Below are 25,924 nucleotides of genomic sequence, written 5' to 3' on the forward strand. Positions count from 1 at the left end.
TTGTTTTTAAATACATCTGTAATTTTATTATAAAACCATTCTTTTGGCATTAGTTGGTTACAGTGATAGCAAGATACTGTGAGTGTAGCATAGCAGCTCTAATGTAACAGCTGTATTCCCTGCTTACTGAACCAAAATTTAAGTTACCTCAAAACCATTACATACAAGTTATCTGTAGTCATCACTGATACAAATCCTTTAGAGAAGAGTTGATGCTAAGGGATTAGATTAAATGTTGGTAAGACTACAAAAGTAGTAGTTTCTTTACAGGACTTTTTTTTTCTCCCCCCTCCCCTCCAATTACTTTACTTTAAAAAGAATCAAATTTCTTAGAGCTAGTCTGAATAGCAGCAGCACCCAAAGAACATCACACTTAGTTCTTGTTAAAAAGCAATACCTGTGCAATGCATATTTAGGCCACAGGTAAGGGAATGATCACTCTAGTTTCAAACTCCTCATTAGAATCCCTTAAAAAAATAAAAGCATTCCATCAAGTTCTTCTGGATGGTATTATTGCTGTACATTTGTTGAGAAGTCACTTTCTCTGCTGTGTTTGCTTTGAAGGGATCTTCCAATATATCTCCAATATTCCTTTCTTATAGTGTCCTTTTCTTTAGCTAAGATTTCACATAACTAAAAATAAAAAATAAAAATGTATTAAAGTGAATGTGAATCAATCTCAAGGGCATAAGCCTTTGAAACAACACAATTTAACTCAGATCATGGTCAAATAGACACACACACACACAATGTTCACTACTGACAAAGATGTTGCCCTAAACCAGAAACAGCCCTGCACTGAACTCTGAATAACCATATTGAAAAGGGGCATGAATATTAGTGGTAATGGGTAGAACCAATTCTGAGATACCAAAAAGAAAACTACTGAGTCATACCAGCTTACCTCTAATGCTTTATTAAGAATGTCCTCTTTGTTGTCACATTGGTTTTCTAGCATATCTTCATAGATATCCACAAGAAAGGCAATTAGGTAGGGGGAACTGTGACTTGGTTGTAAATCAAGTAATTGATTTAACAGATTGGGATATTTGGAAAGACCACGATCCTGCAAAATCCTAAAAGAAAATAATACTTAATTCTGAGAAGAACAAAAACAAGAGAAAGATCAAAGAGAAAACAAGTCCTGAAACAGCATGAAAGGAGACTTATTTTGAATAAATGAAGTTGAAACAAAATGAAATTTTTAAATTATGTGAGCTTTATCAGAGATAATTAAGAGTTTAAAAAAAATAATAAAGTTTAGAGCGGCAGGTAGCAAGGCTTGCTCCAAGTGCAGGCGGCAGCATCACTGCGCCAAGGGCCAGAACAGTGCCATCGGCCTCAGTGTGTGCTGGGCACTATCATGTGCTACTGCATCTACTTCAACCACAAGAGGCAGAGCAACCCCAACTTTAAGAACAGGCTTCAGGAACGTGAAAATGAGAAAGGTGTGGACCACCTGACAAATGCAATTGCTGTGTGTGGACTGCTACAGCAGTTGCTTCAAGTGTCACAGCAAACTCTTCCATCACCAGTGTTCCAGATGCTTCTGAGTAAGATCCCAACAATTAAAGACATGTAAGTGTTCAGAGCTTGGCTGAAGATGATGTGGAAGAAGAAACAAATGTCAACATAATAAAATCTCCGTTAAAAAAATCTAAAAATCTTAACTTGGAAACTCAGCAGCTCTGGGGGAATAAGAGGAAATGTGCTTGTTGTAGACTATATTACACTGAAGTCTACCAAAGTTAATATTTGCTTTTTGTAGATGTGTTCGTTTGCTTTATTTATTTTTCCCAGTGAAAAGTGTATTTTGGTAGAGCTTTTCATCTTATAAATATACTAAAAGTTACCAAAATATCACACAGATTTCATTTATTCTGAAGACATGCATTTAAAGTGTAGGTACAACATGTTTTCTTGGGCTAAAAATACCCAGTTCTCAGTTTTAAAAGACAGGCAAAAAAGTGTGGGAGATAGCTGAAGAGTGTACATTTTTTTAAGCTAGTACATTTTACTATACATCAGAAAATTGGATAGAAACTTTATTTGAAAACAGAGCATTAAAATCTTCAAGAGATCAAAAAAAAGTTTAAAAGTAATCATGTATAATGTGAATATGCAGCACATTAAATTAAAGCAGAAAATAAATAAGTGAAAAAGATGCAGGAGAAATATCCCTGTTTCTTCTTGAGATACTTCATCTCTTCAACTTGTCAGGGACTGGAGGTTCCAACTCCCAACACATCTCCAAATGTGACTGAATGCCAAACTGTGCTCTTTGGGCCCAATTTCATCAAAGGCCTTAAATTCAACAAGGAGCTTGGCTATGTCAGTGCCAGACAAGTGAAACCTTTCTATTAAGATTTATACTGGAGACATCTAGCAATAAAAGCAGAAATGCTGGCCACCCATCTGTGTAATCTGAAAACAGTATTGTTTTATTGTACTTCTAAGCTGGGCAGAACCTACATGTCTTTATTCTGGTTTTTTTTTTTGACAAAAACACTAGAGGATTCACAAATATAATTTAAAATGCTGGCCAGGCATAGTGGAATGTATCTGTAATCCCAGACACTTAGGAAGCTGAGACAGAAGAATTAGAAGTTCCAGGCCAGTCTCAGCAACTTAGCAAGGCTCTAAGCAACTTAGGGAGACCCTGTCTCAAAATAAAAAGGGCTGAGGATGTGGCTCAGTGGTTCAATCCCCAGTACCAAAAAAAAAAAAAAAAAAAAAAAAAAAATTGGTATGTGTTTGGGAGGTGAAGAGAAGAGAGGTAGAGGGCACAGTTCTTAAGAATTACTCTGACCCTTTTTATGCTTCTGCTCTTAGATTAAAAAAAAAGAAAAGAAAAAAGAAAAAAATAGAAAAATTCTTTAGCTTCCTTTTAGATAAAAATCTAATTAGCAGAGCTGGGCACACACCTGTAATCCCAGCAGCTCAGGAAGCTGAGGCAGGAGGATCTCAAGTTCAAAGCCAGCCTCAGCAACTTAGTGAGGCCCCAAGCAACTTAGTGAGACCCTGTCTCAAAATACAAAATTTAAAAAAGGGCTGGGGATGTTGCTCAGTTCGGTTAAGTGCTCCTGGGTTTAATCCCCAGTATCAAAAAAGAAAAAAATCTAATTAGGCGTATATTCCATAATGTACATATTAGCAACTTTTTTATATATGTGTGTGTTTGTGCTTGTGCATGTATGTGCGCATATATATAGATAGATAGATAGATGGATAGATATCTCCAGCAAAAATAACTTCTTACCCTTTCAAATAGTTCCATGCACTTTCATTATGTGGTACAAGTTTTATCATTTCCAGAGTGTACCTGTAAGAAAAGAACCCACAAATGAGTATATAATTTTAAAAGAGCAGTGCAACAATCAGATACAATTTGAACAACAGTGGCAAAGCCGGAAAAGTGTTTTCTTGTGCAGGCTCCACATACATCTCTCTTAGCTGCCCTTGCCACCTCTCTAGCTCATATCTAAATTAGAGAACCCTCAAGCCTGCAACTGTCCACTCTACTTAAGATAGTTCCTCCCTATGGAGATTCCTCAGAAGACTTGGAACGGAACCACCATTTGACTCAGCTATCCCACTTCTCAGTTTATACCCAAAGGACTTAAAATCAGCATATCACAGTGATGCTACCACATCAATGTTTACAGCAGCTCAATTCACAATAGCTAAACTATGGAACCAACCTAGATGTCCTTCCCAGATGAATGGATAAAAAAGATGAAGTGTGTATATATACAATGAAATATTACTCAGCTTTGAAGAAGAATGAAATCGTAGCATTTGCTGGTAAACAGATGGAGCTGGAGAATATCTTGCAAAGCAAAATAAGCCAATACCCAAAAACCAAAAGCCAAATGTTTTCTCTGATATGTGTGGATGCTAATTCACAATGTGGGGGGTGGTAGCTAGGGAAGAATAGAGTTACTTTAGATTAGGTAGAGGTAAGTGAAGGGAAGGGAAGGGTTATGGGGATGGGAAGGATAATAGAATGAATCAGACATTGTTACCCTGTGTACATATATAACTATATGACCGGTGGGATTCTACATCATGTACAGCCAGAAAAATGAGAATTGATACTCTATTATATATGATGTATCAAAGTGCATTCTGTCATGTATCACTAATTAAAACAAATTTAAAAATTAAAACAAAACAAAACATAATAAAAATAAATAAATTTTTTAAAAAGATAGTTCCTCCCTCCCATGTTTCTTGTCCGATTCTGAGGAAGAACACTTAACTGACATAAAACTTCAATTCACAATACAAAAGAAAATTAATATGCAAGTTTTTTTCTGTTTGAAAGCAATCTAGGGAAAAAAGTCAAAGCTCTACTTATGCCTGATAAATTCACACTCATTGAAAAAGGATAATTCACATAATCTTAGAGGCTGTAATTAAAAACAGGATGGAAATACAAAGAATAAAAATAAAAAATACAAGTACACATTTCTTACATTTCAAAATAAGATTACTATTAAAACTATAATGTGATTCACAGTCAAAATGGACACTCCCTACACCTTTTTCTTCTCCTTACCCTGATTATTAAATATAATTCAGATGCAACTGCTATAAATTCTAAGGAAGCAACAAAACTGTGCTTCAGATGAGCAAGTCACTGACTAAAGTTTAGTGATCTTGTTCTTCCTTTGGTACTATTACAATAGGAATTTTTTCATAGGAAGTAATAAACTCATTTAACATTATGAAAAGATTTTTCCAACTACTCTGACATGACCTAACCTTTTTAGTTATTTGTAAAACCATATCTCAGAAGGTCTTGGCTGGTCCTTATAGAAGATTCTTAATTTCATTTTGGCAAGGTACACTAACGCATCATCTATTTTAGTGGCGAAAACATGAACCTTAAGGTCAGACTACCTACCTGTAAATCCTACTTAATACAGAATTACTCAAAAAATTAAGTTCTTCATGAGTACCTCTGAAATTTGTTATGAGAAATAAATAGCAATTTATGGCATATAGTAAATGCTAGATTAACTAGAATACCATAAAATTAAAAATACAGTTCCTTGCCTGGCTTGGTGGCTCACACCTGTAATCCCAGTGGCTGGGGAGGCTGAGGCAAGAGGAACATGAGTTCAAAGTCAGCCTCAACAACTTAGTGAGGCTCTAAGCAACTCAATCTGGCTCAGTCTCTAAATTAAAATATAAAAAGGGCTGGCCCCAGCGGGGGATGGGGGGAGAAATAAGAAAGAAAGAAGAAATACAATGAATAGAGAGTGCTAACTGACAAAGTATGAATTATCTCTACTTAAGCTCCACTATTTTATTTTGACTTAAGAATAATAAAATAATTTCAGTAAGCCCCAAAAGAACTTCTTTTGGTACTGGAAATGCTCTTTATCTATGTTGTCAAGTACGGTAGTCACTAGCTACATGCGGGTACTGACACCTGAAATGTGACTACTACAACTGAGGAAGATTTTTTTTTATTTTTTGGGGAGGGAGGTCCAAGGATTGAACTCAGGAGTGCTTAACCACTAAGGCACATCCCCAGCCCTTTTTTGTATCTTATTTAGAGAGAGGGTCTCACTGAGTTTCTCAGGGCCTCAATAAGTTGCAGGGACTGACTTTGAACTCATGATCCTCCTGCCTCAGCATCCCAAGCTGCTGGGATTACAGGCATGAGCCACCATGCCAGGTGAAGAACTGTATTTTTAATGTTATGGTATTCTAGTTAATTTAAATTTAAGTAGCTATATATAGCTAGGGGCTACCATACTGGACAGTGAAGCTTCAGATGGAAGAGTAGCAAAAAGCAAATGAAAAGTGTGCTTGAGACTTAGGTCTATAAGCCTGGAGCAAAGAGTGAATGGAGGATACTGGACTGGAGTCTTAAAAAAAAAAAAAATGTAGGGGCTATGGATATAGTTCAGTGGTAAAGAATGTATAATGCCAGGGCTGGAGCTGTATATCTGTGGCAGAGTGCTTGCCTGGTACACCTGAGGCACACTGGGTTTGATCCTAAGCACCACATAAAAATAAACAAATAAAAATAAAGGCATATGGTCCATCTACAACTACAAAAAAATTAAAACAAACAAAAAAAGAATGTATGATGCTTTGGGTTTAATCTTCAGCACTGAAAAAAAAAAAAAATTAAAGCACTAAAACCCTATATATAGAAGAGATAAAAGAGGAGTTAGCTGCTTTAAACTGAGAAGAAATGAGGGAAAGAGATTATAGGCAGATATGCTATAAATCTGCTCTTCCCAACAATAATTAAAAGAACTTCTGTAATTAAAATTTTAACTATGAGCTCATCAAGCTTTGAAAACAGTATCGACATTCAGATTGTAAAATACAGTGAGACAAAATGGCAAATAAGCCTAGAAAAAAAAAATGATTATCAATAACTATAGATATAATATGGAAATTTAGGCCAATTCAGAAATTTCTAGTTCTTATAATAGCTTGTTGTATAGTGTCTCTTAAATGGGAATGAACCTTTGGTGCCCAAAAAAGGACACTGGGCAATATCTAGAGACATTTTGGTTGGAAGCCAGGAGTGCTGCTAAATATCCTACAGTATAAAAGACAACGAAGACTGAACTGGTGCCCAAAACCCTATAATAGGGTTTTGGCATCTGGGAACTATTATCTAAAATGCAATAGGATTTAATGAGATAGTTGTAAAAGTTTCCTAGACACTATAAAATCTGATTTCTTTCCAACCTTTAGAAGCAACAATATTTCAAGAAACTTAAGACACTAAAAGATAGAGGCATAATATATTATTTATAAACTTATCACTGTATGCTTCATCTGTGTTCTGTCCAATTTTAGTTCCATGATTACCTGGGGCAGTCTTGGTCTTTGATATATTCCCAATACCTGAAACAGTAGGTATGCAAATTTTTAATGAATGAGCAAATGAAGAACATTACTTACTGGACTTCTCTTTCCAATATAGCACGATCACTGTAGCCAGTAGTATTAGAAATGACGAAGTATCTTTGGTTCCAGACAGAGTTATTTCTTACATCCTCTTTTAGAAGTTGGTCTACATATTGCAGCTCATTATCCCAAAGTTTAAATTCCTAAAAGTTAAAAAAAAAAAAAAACCAAAAAACTCTCAATCAGAAATATCCCATTGTTTGTAAAAAATAAAAACAAAACATCAAGTAGGGTGTGGTGATGCACACCTGTAATACCAGGTATTGGGGAGACTGAGATAGGAGGATCACAAATTCAAGGCCAGCCTGAATAACACAGCAAGACTCTGTCTCATACCACCACCAACAACAACAACAAAGTAAAAATAAAACATGAGCAAAGCTAAGAAAGTAGAATTGAAGAAGAATTTACCACATATGTGGAGACAGGTGATAGTCAAAGGTCAAGGAAATAGAGGGGGATAAAAGAACAAAATTGAAGATAGATCCTGAGAGAAAATAAACAAAAAGCAGGAAAAAAAGTCATCAAAGAAAACTTAGAGGGGAAAAAAACAAAAACAAACTCACTACGAAAAGAATTAGTAATTATACATAGCACTATATATAGTATATAATTTGATATTAAGCAAAGAACAGCATTAAAAAATGTACATGTGATAAATCACCTTTAAAATACACAGAGAAATATATACAATTTAGCTGAACATGGTGGTGCACACCTGTAATCCCAGCATCTTAAGATTCTCAGGCAGGAGAATAACAAGTTCAAAGCCAGTCTCAGCAATTTTTAGTGAGGGCCTAAACAACTCAGCAAGAACCTGTCTCAAAATGAAAACTAAAAAAGGGCTGGGGATGTGATTCAGTGGTTAAGCGCCCAGGGTCAATCTCTCGTATGAAAAAAATAGAGCAAGAAAGAGAAAGAGAGGGAGACAAGAAAAGAAATAGATATGATTGGATTTACACACAAATTTTTACATTATAAAGCTGGGTTTTTTTTGTTTGTTTTTTGTTTTGAGTTTTCTTTTTGTTTTTGTTTTTTCGGTACCAGGGATTGAACTCAGGGGTGCTTAAGCACTGAGTCACATCCTCAGACCTTTTTTATTTTGAAAAAGGGCCTCATCAAGTTGCTTTGGCTGGCTATGAACCTGCATCCTCTTGCCTCAGCCTCCCAAGCTGCTGGGATGACAGGAGTGAGCTACCATATCTGGTGTAATGCTTCTTTAATAGAAAAAAATTTATAGTTTTGTCAAACTTACAAATGTTAACAAAAATTGGGGCATTATGGAAAAGTTAGTGAAGTTATATTTCTTAAATAACAGAAAAGAGATGAATTTCAGTATGATGGTCCCTATTTTAACAAGTAGTACTAAAAATAATTAAGAAAATAAACATTTTTGTGACAATTACTATATGCTGAAGTAGCAGAATTCAGAGTTATTAGTGTGGACCACTAATTTGTGCAGTTTCTCATGTAGTTGGCAGTCTGCAGCAAGCTAAGTATAGAAAGGCAACAAACATTTAGAAGCTTTTCATCAATGTAACAATTCTGTGTCTGTAGAATCCAAGAAAAAATTTGGGTTGATATTTTGTATGTATTTATTTTGTGGGTTTTTGGTTTTTTTGTTTTTTTTTTTTTTGGTTCTTAGGAAGTTATAAAAATAAGAGTCCTGTGCACCCTTCAATTAGATTCCCCAAATTGTAATATCTTACCAACTAAAGTTCAACCTCAAGACAATAAAATGATGTATTATTTTTCACAAAAATGCAGATTTTATTCTGATTTTACATGTGCTCGTCAGTGTGTATATAGTGAAGGTCAGGGTGTTAGTGGAGGCAGAATACAGTTCTTTGCAATTTTACCCCACGTGTAGTATAAGCAACATTACAATCAAGATATAGAACTATTCCCTCACCACATAGAAACTTCCTATGCCACCTCTTTATAGTTGTATCTCACTTTTGCCTAATCACTACTAACCACTGATTTGTTCCCTCTATAATTTCAGTATTTCAAGAATAGTATCTAAATAGAATCATATAAAGTATGAAATCTCATGAGACTACCCTTTTTTACTATGTACAATACCCTTGAGATCCAACCAAGTGGTTAAACATTAACACTTCATTCCTCTTTTCAACCTTCAGACAAGTGATTGCTTTCCTTTTTATTTAGTTTGTAAAAATGTACAGATTCTCTTCAGTTTTCAGAATTCACTTGTATCTCAACAGTGAAATTAATCTTATCTTTAAAAAAGTATGCGGGAAATATATGAAACCATAATGTATCAAATGTAAAAACGAGAGAGAAAACAATATGTACTTTATTTATACAAATTTGGAAGCAACAATTGAAGGATATTTTGGAGTTCTTTCTTATGGGAACCTTTCATAATTTTAGTAAGAAACATACTGGCTAAGGTGGCTTCTCAAAAATATTAATAATACTCTATTTTTCAAGTTGTTGCAGTACATAGAAGGGTGCGTACTCAGGTATGTGTGTGTATAACATGCACTTTTATATGACTAGAATTTTCAATAAAAATTTAAGAAAATACATCAATTTAATTAATTTTGAAGTTAAAATTCTAAGTAAAAAAAATTGGTAAAATGCCCTTGGTTAATAAATAGAGCACAAAATAGCAATCCCTGGAAAAAATTCATAGGAAATAATATAATTGTTTGCTAAAATAAATAAAATGCCCAGAGTAGGAGTTGTAACTATTCTATTCAGAATTTAGCATAAAATTTTAACAGAGGGGTAGAAATACAATACATAACGGTTATATAAAACCATATTCTGGAATTTATATATGCAAAAACCTTAGTACATGCCCTTGTTAAGAGAGCTATATTAAAATTTTACTACTTTTGACAATTTGCTAACAAATATAAAATGTGATGAGAATTCAATTTGAAGTATATTAAAAATTTACTGTTATTCTTCTTTAATATGAACCTATTCATTAACTTTCTCAAAGAGAGGTTAACCAAATGAAAAATGTTAGGTTTTAATTAAGTATCTTAACAGTTCTTTATTAGGTTGTGTGTAATGATCTACATGTGCGCTTTGGCTCAGAAGTATACTTAAACTCTAATAGTAATTTAAATAATTAAGTTAAAAAATAAAAATCTGAAAATACTATAACAAGTAAGGCAATACCTGAATGACCCACTGTCGATGCTGCCAGGCATGATAATTCTTTGCATCCTGGTTAAGAATATCAGCAATAAATTCAAGCTCCTGAGATGGATCTTTCAGCCATTCTACTAATACTCGCCTATGGTGCCTGAAACCCACAGAAGGGAGAGAAATTTTATGTTAATTTACCCAAGAACTAACAAATCATCTGTATGGGTTATACTTGGTGATGTGGAAAGACATTCAAGAAACAGATATTCCTTTCTAATTAAAGACACTACTAGAGAGAAAATCTAACACAAAAGAAATGAGAAAATGTTCAGAACATGAAGCAAGCTTTGAGAAAGATAAACAGTAATTTGTGTGTATAATTAGATATGTTTAAGACTTAAAGATGGTTTATTGCAAGCTAAACATGGAAGTACAGTTATCTTTTGACAAGTAAAGAATTCGGTTTTAAGAATTTGGAAACATTATATAATGAGATAATAAAGAAAAAGTGATACTATTTTATCAAATACAGAATTTACTCTCTTTAAACAGTTGGTCAGTTTTTCCTAAGTTCAAAATATCACCATTCAAGCAACTTTTCATTCCACCAGTTAGTACAATGAAATTTACTTCTACCCTGGGGAATAAATAGCTACAACAAGTTGCAAGACTGTCAAAAGAGGAGTTTCTACACTAGGAAAATACTAAGGGTTTTATATTAAGTTCTATTTTTATAATTTCCTAAGCTAAAACAGTTAAAGAAATCTATAAGTGAAAATGTCTAAAATTCACTCTGGTGACTGGAAGTGTAGCTCAGTAGTACAGCCTCACCTGTGAGGCCCTGTGTTCAATCCCTAGTACCAAAAATAAATAAATAAATAAATATTTACATATATCACTGTGGCAATGGCTGTCACATCTGCAAACATACTAAAAACATAGAATTATATACTCTTTAAATGAATGAACATATGATATATGAACTGTATTTCAAAATTGATTTCTTAAAAAAATCTATTGTATTCATTATACCAATGTGAGCAGGAGTAACAGAAAAAAAGAAAAGAATAATCCTAGTTACTCGGGAGGCTGAGGCAGGAGGATCACAAATTCAAGGCCAGTCTTAGTAATTTAGCAAGGCACTACGCAACTTAAGTGTCTCAAAAGAAAAAATAAAAAGGGCTGGGGATATGGTTCAGGGGTCCTGGGTTCAATCCCTAGTACCAAAAAAAAAAAAAAAAAAATTAAAACATTCCTGAGTTTTAAATAGCAGTTAGTTGCTTTAGGTGGGTTTGTGTTCTGTCTTTCAGAACAATGATGTTAAGGTGTTAATGGCAATGTATGGAATATCCAGAAAGTTATTTCTCCTTAGCCAAAAACTATATTAATAGAACACTGAGAATGCCTAAGATATGTGAATTTTAGAGCAACAGACTTTTTTATATAAAAGCACCTTAGCAAAACAAAACAGCAGGGTAAATTAATTCTCCAGCTCATCTCTCTTTTTTCAATAAAACAATTCTTTTATAATGCAATTTCTTAGGAATGTAACAATCTAGTTAAAAAAGAAGCTACAGTGGTAAGGGTATTTACAAATGGAAATCTATACAATAGCTACCACTACCATAATTTGTCAAATAATGCTGTTATTCATTGTTAGGTCCATTATGTCCTAATTCTTTGAAATTTAATCATCTATATAGTTAAATACCACTTCATGATAATATTTGTGCAGACTATTCCCCAGTTGGGCCAGAGAACACATGAAAGTACATGCAGTTCCCTGAGTATGCTGCTTTTTCATATGTCTGCTCAGAATATTTTCCTTGCCTCAGAGGTCTTTCTTCAGGTCTCCTTTAAATCTTGGCTAAGGATAGCGTTGTGTGTGTGGGTAGGACATTACACTGCAAGAAGATAAAATGGTGGCAACTTCATTTTGAAGCTGAGCAGACAGGTATTCTGAACAGGCAGTTCAGAATGGCACAGAAAGTGGGAAGAGATCTTGGTAGTATGCCATGCTGCCTCTTCTGCTTCAGCACCTTTACAACTTCTTTACTACCACACCACCATCATAATAGCAGCAGCAGTAGCTACCCTTCACAGGCTGCTCACTATAGGCTGGGTACCATTCAAACTCTCTTTCTTATTTATTCTTTCTGCCCCTGTTCCGTGACTCCTCTCCTTTTCCCTATTGTGTTCCACTACCCCCACCCTAACAACCTCCATACTCTTACCCAAGCATATTCTGTGAAAAACTCTACCATTATACTTTTCACATTGCTTTATAAAGTAACTGATATTATTATTTGCTTTCCCTGTTAGACTGTGTCTTTGTATACTCAGCACTAATACAAAGTTTGTGAATAAACAAATGAATAAAAGATCAAATACTAGAAAGTCATTTTAAAACATACCAAACAGAAAGCTTTTTTTTTGGCAGCACTGAGGATGGAATCCAGGGCCGTGCACATGCTCAGCAAGCATTCCACCACTGAGCTATATCCCAATTCTAGAAAACAGTTTTCAGATATTTTAATCATATTTTTTTCCTCACTAGCAGCACTGCACAATGATTCTGAATCATTGATTCTGAAATTTCAAATAATAATAATGGCTAAACATTTGAGAGTTAACTATGGGGCAGACACCATTTCAATAACTCAACAATTATCTCATTTAATCCTGTGTTAGCTTTAAGTCACTGTGACAAAGTATCTGAGAAAATCAACTGGAAAGATTTATTTTTGCTCATGGTTTCAGTCCATGGCCTCCTCGCTCTGTTGATTATGGGCCTCTAGTGAGGCAGAATATTATGGCAAAAGAGCACAATAGAGCAGAGCTGGGAAGGAGCTGGGATGGTGTGGTGACAAGATGTAGTCCCCAAGGGCAAATCCCCAAGGGCCCACTCCTTCCAACTAGACCCTACTTCCAACAGTTTTCATTCACTCCCTATAGTCCATTCAACTATTAATTCATCGATGACATTACAGCCCTCAAGACCTAATCACTTCCAAAAGCCCTACCTCTGAATTTTGGGGACCAAGTCTTCAACACATGAGCTTTTAGGGGACATTCCAGATCCAAACTAAAACAATCCTCCTAACAATCCTGTGGGGCAGGTAACATTAGCCCCAATGTAAAGTACTAAATTATAAAGAGGCTTAGAATGTAACTCAGTGGTAGAGCCTCGCATGTGCAAGGGCCTGGGGTATGATCCTCAGTAGTGCAAAAAATAAAAGAAACGAAGAAAAAATTCTTTATTATATCATAATCTACTGGTAGAAACTATGCAGAATAACATTTGTATCTTACCAAACTTGATAGTTTTTGGGCTGTTCCTCAATTATTGCAGTGATGTAGTTCATTTCCTCATGTAGATCCTTTTGAAGTGACTTTAAGAGAACTCTCCGAAAATGCCTACAACAAATATCAATCATCCAAAGTCTCATTACTCCAATTAAGTTACCTAGCAACAGTATCAAATAAAGTTAAAAGACAACAATATTGTTAGATAAATTTTTGGCAGTTACTTTATATAATAAATAATTTTCAATCTAAGTGCATGAATTGTCCAAATTCATATAACTATCTGGTAACTGGAAAAATCAAGCATTTAAAGTAAAAATAGTAAAAGGCAACAAATATGAGATAGAAGAAAAGTAGATTTTGGAAACTAATGACTGAAAAGACAACTAAATTTTATTTTCAGGTAATACTCTGGTTACCTGCGTAATATAATACAAAAAGTAAAGACATTTCTTTCCTTATATAGTAAAGTTTGCTCAAGTAGATTATACATATAATAAATTCCATTGCAAACATTATCAAAATATTTTATTTCTAGCAGCACCATCAAAATGCTTGCAATTAGTTTCAGATTATAAAAAGAAACTTATAAGTGAAATAAATTAAAAAATAAAGAAAGTGGAGTCAAATCAGTTTTTTTAAATTCCCCACAGATAGTGCTGGTGCATTCTTAGTAATCTAATTTTCAAAAATTTCCAACTCAATATATATCAAGAGACAAACAGTTAAGAAACTACTTTAAAAGTTATCGTTTACAATGAAATGCAAAACAGAAGAGATTACAGTATTTTTCTCTTACTATTATTATTAAAGAAAATTAGGATTCACAGAACATGTAAACGCAAATATGGCTTATGTGGGTAAAAAAATTCAAGTATAGTGCTTTTTAAAAAACAGCAAAGAAAACTTTTTTAGGAAATTTCAGAATACATTCTAAGTTCCCTTGTGCTATACAGTCAGTAATTTCTTAAAAGTTAAGAAAGTATATGTTAGATATTACATTATTAAATAATGTAATATCATACCGAGGATTTCAGTTAAACATGGTAGACTCAACAGATTTATTCTCATTCCCTAAATTCAACCCCATTAAAATAATATTAAAGCAATAAAGAAGATATAAATCCATAAGGAGAAGTAAGTCAAAGGGTTACCACAGTCAAGTACAAAAGGTCAAGAAAATTATAGAAAATGTAAGCAAACAATTTTTTAACTAATTTAGAAAAGCAATGTGAGCCAGGCATAGTGGTGCATGCCTAAAATTCTGGCTACTTGAAAGGATGAAGCAAGAGGATCCCAAGTTCAAGTCTAACCAAAGGAACTTAGAAGGACCCTGTCACAAAATAAAATAAAAAGAGCTGGGGATGTTGCTCAGTGCTACAGTGTTTGTCCAGCACATGTGAAACCCTGGGTTCATGTCTAGTACTTGGGGGGGGGGGGGGGGGGGGGGTCATATAAACCTGCCAACAGTAGCAGAAGCCTTAATAAAGTTTCAAAAATTGGAGGCACTGGGTTTTTTTCCCCAAAATTGGGAGTCAAGAGTGGAGCTGAAAAACAAAACAAGGTCCAGGGAAAAGAATCCTCAGTAGCCAAAATCCTTCCCCTCATCCTGAGCAGAGAGATGACATCTCCTGACCTGAGCAGGAGACTATTTTAATTTTCTAGAAAAATCAAGCAGAAAGAGATACTAGGCACAATGAAAGGCAGGGTGAGTTAAAGGATGGAAATAAAGACATTTAAAATGCTAATATACAAAGCTGAAAAAAATTAAAATAAGATAAAGAATAGATAAAAATAAAATAAACCATGTTGAAATTATCTAAGAGGCTAAGATTTGCCCCAAAAAAAGAGAAAAAAAAAGGAAAAAAATTTGATACAATAAACAGTGAAACTTCTGTAACACAGTTCCCTGACTGACCCCCCTGAACTGTGGCAGGCAAATGTACACTCCTTAGGCAATAAATTAGATGGATCCTCTTTGGAGAAACACACTGTCTAAGAAAAAGACTTTAAAAAACACTGACATGCAAAGATTTCAAAACAAAATAGCCACATCCTACTCCGTAACTTCACAACTGATAAATCATGCCATGAACAGGACTTTCAATCAGGCTTTTTCCTTTCTCCATTATAAGTATGAAAGGAGAGCCAAGAATTACCAACCACTTATAGAATCTTTATATAAAAGAGAGCAAAACAACAGATGAAAAGATATCACATTCATGAAAACAAAAAAATGGTATCTCTTCTTAAAATTAAGGAAAACAGAGCTCTTAAATTAAAAATGAGTGCAAAAATATTTAAAAATCAGAATTAGAAGATAAAACTGAGGGAATATCGCAGGAGTAAGTTAAAAAATAAAGGAATAAAAATAAGAAAACATAATCTAGGAAGTACAACATGGAACTAAAAGACATTCCAGAGAGAGAAAACAGAGAAGAAATTATTTAGACAACATAGAAAAATTCCTAGAACTCAAAAAGAGAAAAGGATTCAAATAAAGGAATGGGAATCTTCTCCACCTGAACCCCAGAAGCTAAAAGAAATGGGAAAGTAATTGTAAAATTCTGAAGGAAAATGATTTGGAATATAGAATTCTATTAGTAAAGCTGAAGGAAGACAAAAGACTTCTAGTGTTAAATCTCCAACAATGTTGTCCACACATCCTTCCTTCTATAAGTTTTCTTCTAGTCAAGTATGCCTTCTAGGTGAGTACTCTCCAAGAGGACTATCCCTTCAGCTCCAAAGTATGCCTTCTATAAAATGAGAAAATAAGTCAAGAAAGAGAATGATGTGGGATCTGGTAAACAGAAGACTAAACAAGTGGAAAAAGTGAAAACCACATCTGAAGCACCCAAACTAATGAAGGGGAAAAAAATGAAATTGAAGGATTACTTGTTACATTCAATAGTAATGAAACATCTACAGGTATCAGAGTGTCTGGGAGATGAATTAATTATTGGTACAAAGAAAATGAGACCAAACAAAAAAGGCAATTTTGTTAAGGGGAATATGAATATACTATAAAATGTGGTTCAGCATGAAACAGGAACTGATTATTCATCTGTGATGAAAGGAAGAAAGTAGCACATGAACACTCCATCTTTTACAGAAGGAATAGATAATGTCTAAAATGTTTTAAAATGTAAAAATAAAAATAACAACAAAGCATACTATCCAGCACATAGAGATTAAGTAGAAAAATAAGAAGGCACAATGGCATGAGCCTATAATCTCAGCTGCCCAGGAGATTGAGGCAGGAGAATCACAAATTCAAGGCCAGTGTGGGAAACATAGGAAGACCTTGTCTCCAAACAAAAGAAAAGGGAAAAAAAAAAAAAAAAAAAAAGCAAAGATTTGTTGCTTCAGGGGAATGGAACACTGGTCATGGGAAGAAATGGGGCAGACTTTTTTCCCCTTCAACTTCTTACCTATATGTGAATTATTATTTTGATAGAAATTAAAATTCAATTAAACAAAGAAAAGTCATTCGAACTAAAACCTGAGAAATGTAAGCAGAAAATATCAATGTTGTATATTACTCACCACACTGTATAATTGGCTGCATTTAACTCAATAGCATCCTGGGTGAGCTTAAAAGCTCGTTCACTTCTTTCATCACGCTGTAGAACAGCTCGGAAATAATCATAAACATCTCTAACTGGAGAAAGAACACACAACTGTATTAGGACTACCTACCTTATTTAAAACTAACACTTTAACATAAAAGTTGTTATACCTATGTAGAAAGATATTTTATTTGCATGTGTATCGTTTGTAATAAGCAAAATAGAGTCAAATGATTACGAATGCCACCCCAACAATATTGAGTGTCATGGTCACAACACACAGGCTACACAGGTCTAACCAGTTTACTATTCATTTGCATCCTATGGGTTAATGCCAAACTGCAAATCTCCCAAAGGTTTTATGTAAAATTAAATGATATATTTAAATACATCCACATAGCTGTTTTTGGTTTACATTTTATTTTGATCAGATTTTTAACTGAAAAATATACCCAATGGCAGAAAACTCAAGAGTACAAAAAGATTCACACTAGGGCTAGGGTTGTGGCTCAGTGGTAGAGTACTTGCCTAGCATGTGTGAGGCACTAGGTTTGATCCTCAGCACCATATAATGAATGAATGAATGAATAAGTTATTTTTAAAAAAAGGTTCACACTAAATTTCCATTCTACTAAATTTCCAGTCCACCTCTCCAGAAACAAGCACTGTTAACTGATTAGAGTATATCCTACCAAATATATTTTAAGCATATACAATTGTATACTGATTCCATCCTTCATTTTTTACAATGAGATCATACCACACTCAACACATTGGCCCTTGCTTTTTTTCATGCATGTATTATTATAGATTGTATAAACTAATACGAATATCTATGGGAAATAATTTGATAGTATCTATTAAAAATTAAAACTTACATATTCAATGACTCAAGAATTTGGGTTCTAGGAAGTTTTTTCATACAAACTCTTCTGCATGCATAGTAGGACAGAAAGTGGGGGTAACCTGGGAACTCACCACCTATAACTGGCATTTAAAGTGGATAAGAGTCTTACAGCATTGCATCCTTGACCTGTGATATGTGTGCTAACTCTAGAATTAATGCTAGAATTGCATGAAATTGTAGGACACCTAGTTGATGTCTACAGAGAATTAGAGAACTGCTTGGTGTGGAAAATCATCTGATGTCAGACTATAAACACCAAACTAAAGTACAAGAATATGCACAATTAGCGTTCTTTATAAAGTCTGAGATACACAAAGGTTACCTGCTTCTAAACAATATCTTTTCTGGGAGGGAAGAGGCACCAAGGATAAAACTCAGGATCAAGCACTGAGCCATATTCCCAGACCTTTTTTCAATTTTTATTTTAAAACAGGGCCTTGCCAAGTTGCCTAAGGTGGCCCCCCACTTCAATCTTTCTACATCAGCCTCCTGAGTACTTGGGAGTACAGGTATAACCTACCACATCTGACTTTTAAACACCATCTTTAAAAAACAGAGTTTAAGCCAGACACACTGGCACACACCGATAATCCCAGCTACTTGGGAAACTAAGGCAGGGGAATCACAAATTCAAAGTCAGGCTCAGCAACTTCAGAAGACCTCATCTCACAACAAAAATTAACAAGAATTGGGGATGTAGCTCAGTGGTATAGATACTTGCATAGCATGCACACAGCCATAGGTTCAATCCCTAATAATGCAGAAAAAAGAAAAACAAACCAATTTTAAATTTGTAACAAAATGATTATTATAATGTTAACTTGATAAAAAAATGTTTACATATATTACACAAAAATGTTTTACATATATGTATATGCATAAAATACACACATGTACACTGTTAAAATAATTAACTGGGTGACCATTAGGCTAACACAGTTTTAGCACCCTGGGTTTCTATACAAGTAAAGCAAAATCCAATTCAATATAAATAGTAAAATGAAACTTAAGCCTAATGAGAAATTGCCAACTAACCTCTAACTAAACAGAATTTTATACTCATTAAATTTTTTTTCTATAGTTTTCGTTTTAAAGTAAATATCCTTTTGCTGGATGAGGTGATGCACACCTATAATCCCAACCACTCAGGAAACTGAGGTTAATGGAGGCCAGTCTCAGCAATTTAGCAAGACTGTCTTAAAATAAAAAATAAAAAGAACCAGAGATGTAGCTCAGTGGTGAAACATCCATGGGTTCAATCTCCAGTACTGAAAAAATATGCAAATAAAATGTTTTAAATAATTTAGAAATCATAAACTTTGCCAGACACAGTGGTACATGCCTTGTAATCCCAGCAACTCAGGAGGATGAGGCAAGAGGATCACAAGTTCAAAGCCAGCCTCAGCAACTCAGCGAGGCCCTAAGCAATTTAGTGAGTTCCTGTCTCAAAACAAAAAAACAAAAAGGGATATAGCTCAGTGATTAAGTGCTCCTGGGTTCAATCCCTGGAACCAAAAATTTAAAATTGAAAAATTAAAATTATAAACTTAAAATATTGTCCTACTCAAAGTTTCCAAAACTTTTTTCCACACAACTGTTTCTGGTATCTGTCCATAATAGATCTATAACTTTTTAATGTTATATAGTATTTGATTATATGACAAAAGTTTTATTTGTATCTCAAAAACATACAGGTGGCTTCCAATACTTAGCTTTTTCAAAAAAGAAATGATGCAAATTATAACAGCAAACATACGTGGTACTTACTGTGCATCAGACACTGCTCTATTATTTATGTGAATAATTCACTCAATCTATAGTTTCTACCACTGTCCTCATTTATTTTCCTATATGTACGAAGAGCAGTACAGGGAGTTTAAATAATTTGTTCAATGTTATAGAACTAGCAAAATGGTGACACCAGAATTTGAACCAGATGGTGTGGCTGAAATCTACACCCTAAACCTACCACATATCTTGTCGTGCCATGTGCCAAAGTGAATCCAGAATATATAATAAGAAACTGTACTGCCAGGTTATAAGATCCAAAAATTTCCCATTTTAAGAGTTGTACCAAATGTTTCCTAAAATGACTAGCTGTATGAAATGTATGGATCTTAAAGAGTTTTATTTTTTGCCATTTCACTCGTGGGTAAACAATGGCATTCTCAATTTCCATATATTTTATCCCTAATAGTAATGGATTTTTCCTATTTAATGACCAGTGGAATGACCAGTGGACTTTCCTTTTACATAAACTACCAGTTTATACCCTTTGTCTATTTTTGGATTACCTTGTTAGTCTCCTATTCTTTTGTAGGAATTCCTTTTAGAATTTTGAATATTAATCTTTTTTTTTTTTGTACTATATATCTTCTCCCATACCACTGCTTGCTTTTTAACTTATTCAGATTCTTCTGTCATAAAAGCTTTAAACTTTGATACATTTACCTAGCAATTTTTGATAGGTCAAACCTATCTATATTGTCCTTTGTGACTTCTAACCATAGCATATATAAGAATTTGAAGTATTGTCTACCCCACAAAAAAGGTTGATAATTTACTTCCAATGGAAATGTATGATTTTATCAGTTTCCCCAGTATTTTTGTGATAGGTACTTATGAATCTGAAAAAGTTGTGGTTTACATTTCTCTGTTCATTAGTAAGGCTGACATTCTTCATAGATATTTCTACTTCTTCTAATGAATAGTTTCTTCATATAAAATATCTCATAATATGGAAGTTTTGCATTTTTATGTAATTATATACTGTAACCTTATGCTGAATGAATTGTTTTACTTCTAGTCTAATACCTTCTCCCCCCAAAAAAGATTATTTTCATATTTGCATTGAGTATATATTTTTTAAAAAAATTTTTAGTTGCAGGTGGATACAATATCTTTATTTATTTATTTTTATGTGGTGCTAAGGATCCAACTCAGTGTCTCACACATTCAAGGCAAGCCTTCTACCACTGAGCTACAGCCCCAGCCCCATGCGTTGAGTATATTTAGTTTTATTTTAGAACTTTAGTTCAACTGTAATTTATTTTCATGTTCATCAAGATATAAGATAGAAGCCAGGCATGGTGGCACATGCCTGTAATCGCAGTGACTCAGGATGCTGAGGCAGGAAGATCGAAAGTTTGAGGCCAGTCTCAGCAACTTAAGTGAGGCCCTAAGCAACTTAGTGAGATACTGTCTCAAAATAAAAAATAAAAAGGAGCCAGGCATGGTGGCACACGCCTATAATTCCAGTGGCTCGGGAGGCTGAGACAGTAGCATTGCGAGTTCAAAGACAGCCTCGGCAATGCCAAGGCACTAAGCAACTAAGTGAGATCCTGTCTCTAAATAAAAGAATACAAAATAGGGCTGGAGATGTGGTTCAGTGATCAATTGACCCTGAGTTCAGTCCCTGGTACCAAAAAAATAAATTAATTAAATAAAATAAAAACAAAAAGGACTGCAAAGAACCAAAGGCCGAATGTTTTCTCTGATATGTGGATACTAATTCACAATAAGGGGTGAGAAGAATAGAGGTAATTTGAACTAGACAGAGGGGAGTGAAGGGGGTATAGGGGTAGCAATGATATAATGAATTAGACATCATTATCATATGTGCATATATGATTATGAGACCTGTGTTACTCTATATCATGTATAACTAGATGAATGAGAGTTATATTCCATTTATGTATGATGTGTCAAAATGCATTCTATTGTCATGTATAACTAATTAGAACAAATTTAAAAATATACTAAAAAGAAAAGGCTTGGGATATTACTCAGGGGGAAAAGGACCCCTGGGTTAAATCCCCAGTACCAAAAAAAAAAGATATGAGATAGGGACATAATTCAACTTTTATCTAAACACACAGCCAACTATACCAAACTTATTTGCTCAATTTTTTTCATAAAGGTATGAAACGTCCTTTTTATCCTATACTATGTTCTGATAACTTACTTTTAATACTTATTTATCTCTTTATTTATATACTAGTCACGCATTACTTAGTAGTACTTTAATATTTGATAGGGCAAACCCCACACTAGTATTCTTTCTTTTAAAATGTTTCTTGCCATGATTTCCTAATCAGCAAATAAATAAATAAGTGCTTTTTATAAAAGAGGAATAATCTTGTATAACAAAACTTTAAGTGAAAAAAAATACCATACACACACACAAAATTACAAAACCAGCATTCCATTTTATTCATTTACCCTCTCCTAGAACAACTAACAATTAACATTTGCATGACCTTCAATTTACAAAGCATTTTAACATTCATCATGGAAAGAATGACACTTTGTCAAAGAAAATAATCCATTCATTTTAATATCAGTAAACATATTCCAACTGAGCCTAACATTCATTGTCAAAATATATTTAAAAATGCTGATGTTTCAGCAACCAAAGTCTTTTCTAAATAAAACAGTAACTCATTTGTTATCTGACACACAGATTAAAAAGCAAATGAAAAGTACAATCACATAATAGCTATTATGTATTATAATGTAACATTCATCACTTAGGATATCTCCATTGGACAAAATAAAACTTTATGAAAATAAAACACAAAAAACCAAAAAATTAATTCATCATAAGTAATTCAGATCCTTATTAGACAAAAACCTGTCATTTATCTTGCTACATAGTTGTGAATCTTGACACTGATACAAAGTTTGTCTTACAGACCTTTTCCTAATAAAAATAAACTTACATTTTTCACTATAGATGATCTGGACCACTGGATTGGGACCATCATTCTGTGGTACTGGATCTATATCAGCCCATTCTGCTCTGTCCCTGAAAACACACATTTTTTTTTTCAGTGATTACACTCAAACACACTAGAAGAAAAAGAACTGGCATTTTCAAAAATGGCAATAATCACACTTATATTAACACTGGTAACTTACAGATTAATGTTATCATGATTGGATTCTTCAAGGTGAAGTACTGCTACTTTGCTTTACATGTTAAAGTAAAATTAATATAAAACAATTTTTACATTTAAAAAAGTTCATAAATCAAGAGTTTTCATATTTGGTTTTATAAATGGCAAAACATGTTTTTGCAGCAAGTATACAAGTTTTAACTTAGAAATCAATCTCACTCATTGATCTAATAAGACTGGAATCAGGAATTTAAAAAACCTGAATAATAATTTACTATGAACTGACCCCCTAACCCCACCCTACCCCCACCCCAGTCCTGGGGATTGAACCCAGGGAAGTTTTACACTGAGCTACAATCCCAGCCCTTTTTATTTTTTATATTAAGACAGAGTCTCAGTAAGTTGCTGAAGGTGGCTAAATTGCTGAGACTAGCCTCAAACTTGTGATTGTCCTACTTCCTGAGTCACTGAAATTACAAGCCTGGACCACGGCACCCAGCCTGGACTGACATGTTAAAATCAAAGGAAACAATTCGTTGTATACTAGAGAGGTGGCCCTGGTGGCCATTAAGGGAGCAGGTTCTAGGGCTGGGGATATAGCAAAAGGTGAGAGCAGACTTTGGAGTCTAACAACTGCCTACATTGGGATATTAGCTCTACTTCTTACTAGCTGTGTGGTCTTGCAAATATTATTTAACCTCTCTGGGACTCAGTTTCTTCATTAATAAAAGGGAGATAACATTACTCATGAACCTTAGAAAGCTATTTTGAGGATGAAACATTACGCTATTAAAACATGCACAATGTATACAGAAATTTCAATGTGAATTGCCCTGTGTGATCAAATTTATCTTAACTACCTTTTATATTCTCTTCCTTTCACTCTCTATTTATTTCTTTATTTTAGTACAGGAAACTGAATCCAGTGGGGCTTAATCACAGAAATACATTGCCCTATTTATTTATTTTCAATTTTGAGATGGTTTCTCACCAAGTTGCTGAGAACCTTGCTAAGTTTCTGAGGCTGACCTCCTGTGTCAGCCTCTGGAGTGGGTGGGATTACAGGTGTGTGCCACTGGGCTTGGCTCTTTCACCTCTCTATACTAATCAACAATTTCATAGAGATCTGTGGCATACAATCTTGAAATTGTGCCCATGATACAGGAAAAAATACAAGCGAAACAATGATCTTAGATGTGAAACCTAGAGCTACCAGAAAGGTACGGGAAAAGTAAGACTGTCATTTATATACTGGGAAATCAGACAGAGTCATGTGAAGAAATTTGAGTATTTCACAATCCAAAGAGGTGTGAAGGTTACAGGAACACCACAACCAATTTAAATCAGAAAACATTAGCTCCAACAAAAAAGAAAACTAGATAGTGGCTCTCATTCATAAAAACAAGGCAAATAAGCCATCTAATGGGTTTAGGTAGAACTACAGAAGGCAGAAGGACTTTTTGATTGTTTCTGCAGCTTCCCAAGAACTAGGCAATCCACATTACTATCTGAACGCAAGGAACAGATGGGGATTAGACAGGGTGTTGGCAAAGATCGGGGAAGAGGCAAGAAAGTTACAGCAGTACCTTCATATCACTCGTACTAGAGACCAGGAGATGTAGGGGATGCAATTAAAAGAATTTAGGTAACAATTCTCTTTTCATGCTTACGGCCTAACTCAGTGCCTGGCGACAGTAGGGGAGGAAACACTGGTTAAATGAAAAGGTCTCAGTCCTTGAAATTCTTGTACCTTTTATTAAATCTTCCCATTTCCGCAGAACAAACCGCGGGAAGCCAGTAAAACTCATTTTTAAAGAGAAAGTTGGCCCTTACTTATTTCCTGGCATGCTATAAAAACTGCATCCTAACCCTTCCGTTTTCAGTATGGTCAGTAACAGGATAGCGTTCTGGGACTATGGGAGAGAGCGGGAAATTTCTTGAATGTATGAATCATGACACCTAAAAGAGTGCTGTCCGGCGTTCGGTAGACTCTACGTTTCTTTCAAGCCTGCGGGAAGCCACAGAGACGTGCCTGGCGCCCGGACTCCGCAATGTCTCTCGGGGTCAGCGCTGCCTCCAGGAAGCGGCAATCCGGGAAGGAGGGCGAGAGTCGCCGGCTGGCGCCAACCAGCCAGCCACCTCTCGGCCTGCCAGCCCGCCGGGCCACGCAAACTTCGGCAGGACAGAGGCCGGAAGCTTGTACCGGGGCAGAATTCCCGCCGCGGCCCGGCTCGGGGGCGTTACCTGTACAGGACATAGGTGGGCGAGTCCAGGCTCAGAAACCCGTCGTCCATAGGGGACGCCACTGCTCCTCCGGCCTCGGCCGCCATCCCTTCTTCCTCCTGCTGCTGGGGTGGCGGTGGGTGCGGCTGGGGCGGGGGTTGCTCTGGCTGACCGGGCTCGCCACCCTGTGTAGCCTCTCCAACCCCCTCGGCGGCCGCCATCTCACCTTGGCCCGCAGCGGAGGTGGTGGCGAGGCCCCGCCCCCCGCGGCCTCGCCCCTCTCTCCCCTCCCCCTCGTGGCCCACTTCCGGTGTCCTGCTTCCGGCCACCGAGACGCGGGCCAGAGGGCCCAGGCGGTGGCCAAGAGTGCTCTGGGTAGGGGCGTGGATACTGGTGGGATGTGCTGCGCGAGCCCCACGGGGTTCAAGGCTTGACACACGTCTTCCCCGAAGATTGTCACTCTGAATCTGTTGGTGCTGTTGGCGACCCCCAGTAGTGGAGCTGGCTATCGCTTCACTTAGAAGCAGTGGCTAAGGGCACCTGGCGGGCAGCCCAGGACCAGCTAGCTCACTTGAACCTTTTAAGGACCTTTGTATTTTTATTGCTTTAATTTCCCCCGATGATTAGACTGTTAAGCTTCATTAATCCAGGATTTTCGTCTTTCGAAATTAAATTTCGGGTTATACAAAAACTGTTCGAGTTTGATAGTAAAGGTAGACACTTCTCTATATGTTACAGAAAGCAGGTACATTTATTTAACAAGTATTTGCTGACCATTTGCTATATCCCAGGCTTCATCGCAGCATTACAAAACCCATTGTCTATAGTCAAGGATTTTATGTTCCAGTGAAGCAGACTATAATAGAGAATAGAGGTGTTGTAGTGTTAAGGCATTAAAGACAAAGCAGGTTGATGGGGTAAAGATGTTTATATGTCTTTTGGGATAG

The 25,924-nt window shown here is 35.4% G+C and overlaps 1 protein-coding gene across 1 annotated transcript; it reads right to left on the reverse strand.

Annotated features, from left to right (window-relative positions):
* Positions 1-25,241, reverse strand: FNTA (farnesyltransferase, CAAX box, subunit alpha). Its single transcript, XM_079140621.1, has 9 exons — positions 24,999-25,241; positions 22,578-22,663; positions 16,927-17,041; positions 13,387-13,491; positions 10,105-10,231; positions 6,940-7,088; positions 3,260-3,322; positions 905-1,076; positions 1-633 (listed from the first exon to the last, which is right to left on the reverse strand). Exons 1-9 carry the CDS (start codon positions 25,196-25,198, stop codon positions 511-513), a joined length of 1,140 nt encoding a protein of 379 aa, XP_078996747.1. The 5' UTR covers positions 25,199-25,241; the 3' UTR covers positions 1-510.
* Positions 25,242-25,924: the final 683 nt, after the last annotated feature.

Source organism: Sciurus vulgaris (genome assembly GCF_902686455.1).
Source record: "Sciurus vulgaris genome assembly, chromosome: 5".
NCBI lineage: Eukaryota > Metazoa > Chordata > Mammalia > Rodentia > Sciuridae > Sciurus > Sciurus vulgaris.

What these genes read in the sequence shown, in the direction of transcription:
- FNTA (XM_079140621.1), bottom strand. Translation starts at nt 25,198, where the DNA reads ATGGCGGCCGCCGAGGGGGTTGGAGAGGCTACACAGGGTGGCGAGCCC. An exon ending in CCCAAAAACTATCAAGTTTG is followed by an intron (nt 10,232 to 13,386) that starts GTAAGATACAAA and finishes TGTGGGTTTCAG; the next exon opens with GCACCATAGGCGAGTATTAG. An exon ending in GCATGGAACTATTTGAAAGG is followed by an intron (nt 1,077 to 3,259) that starts GTAAGAAGTTAT and finishes ATTTTCTTTTAG; the next exon opens with GATTTTGCAGGATCGTGGTC.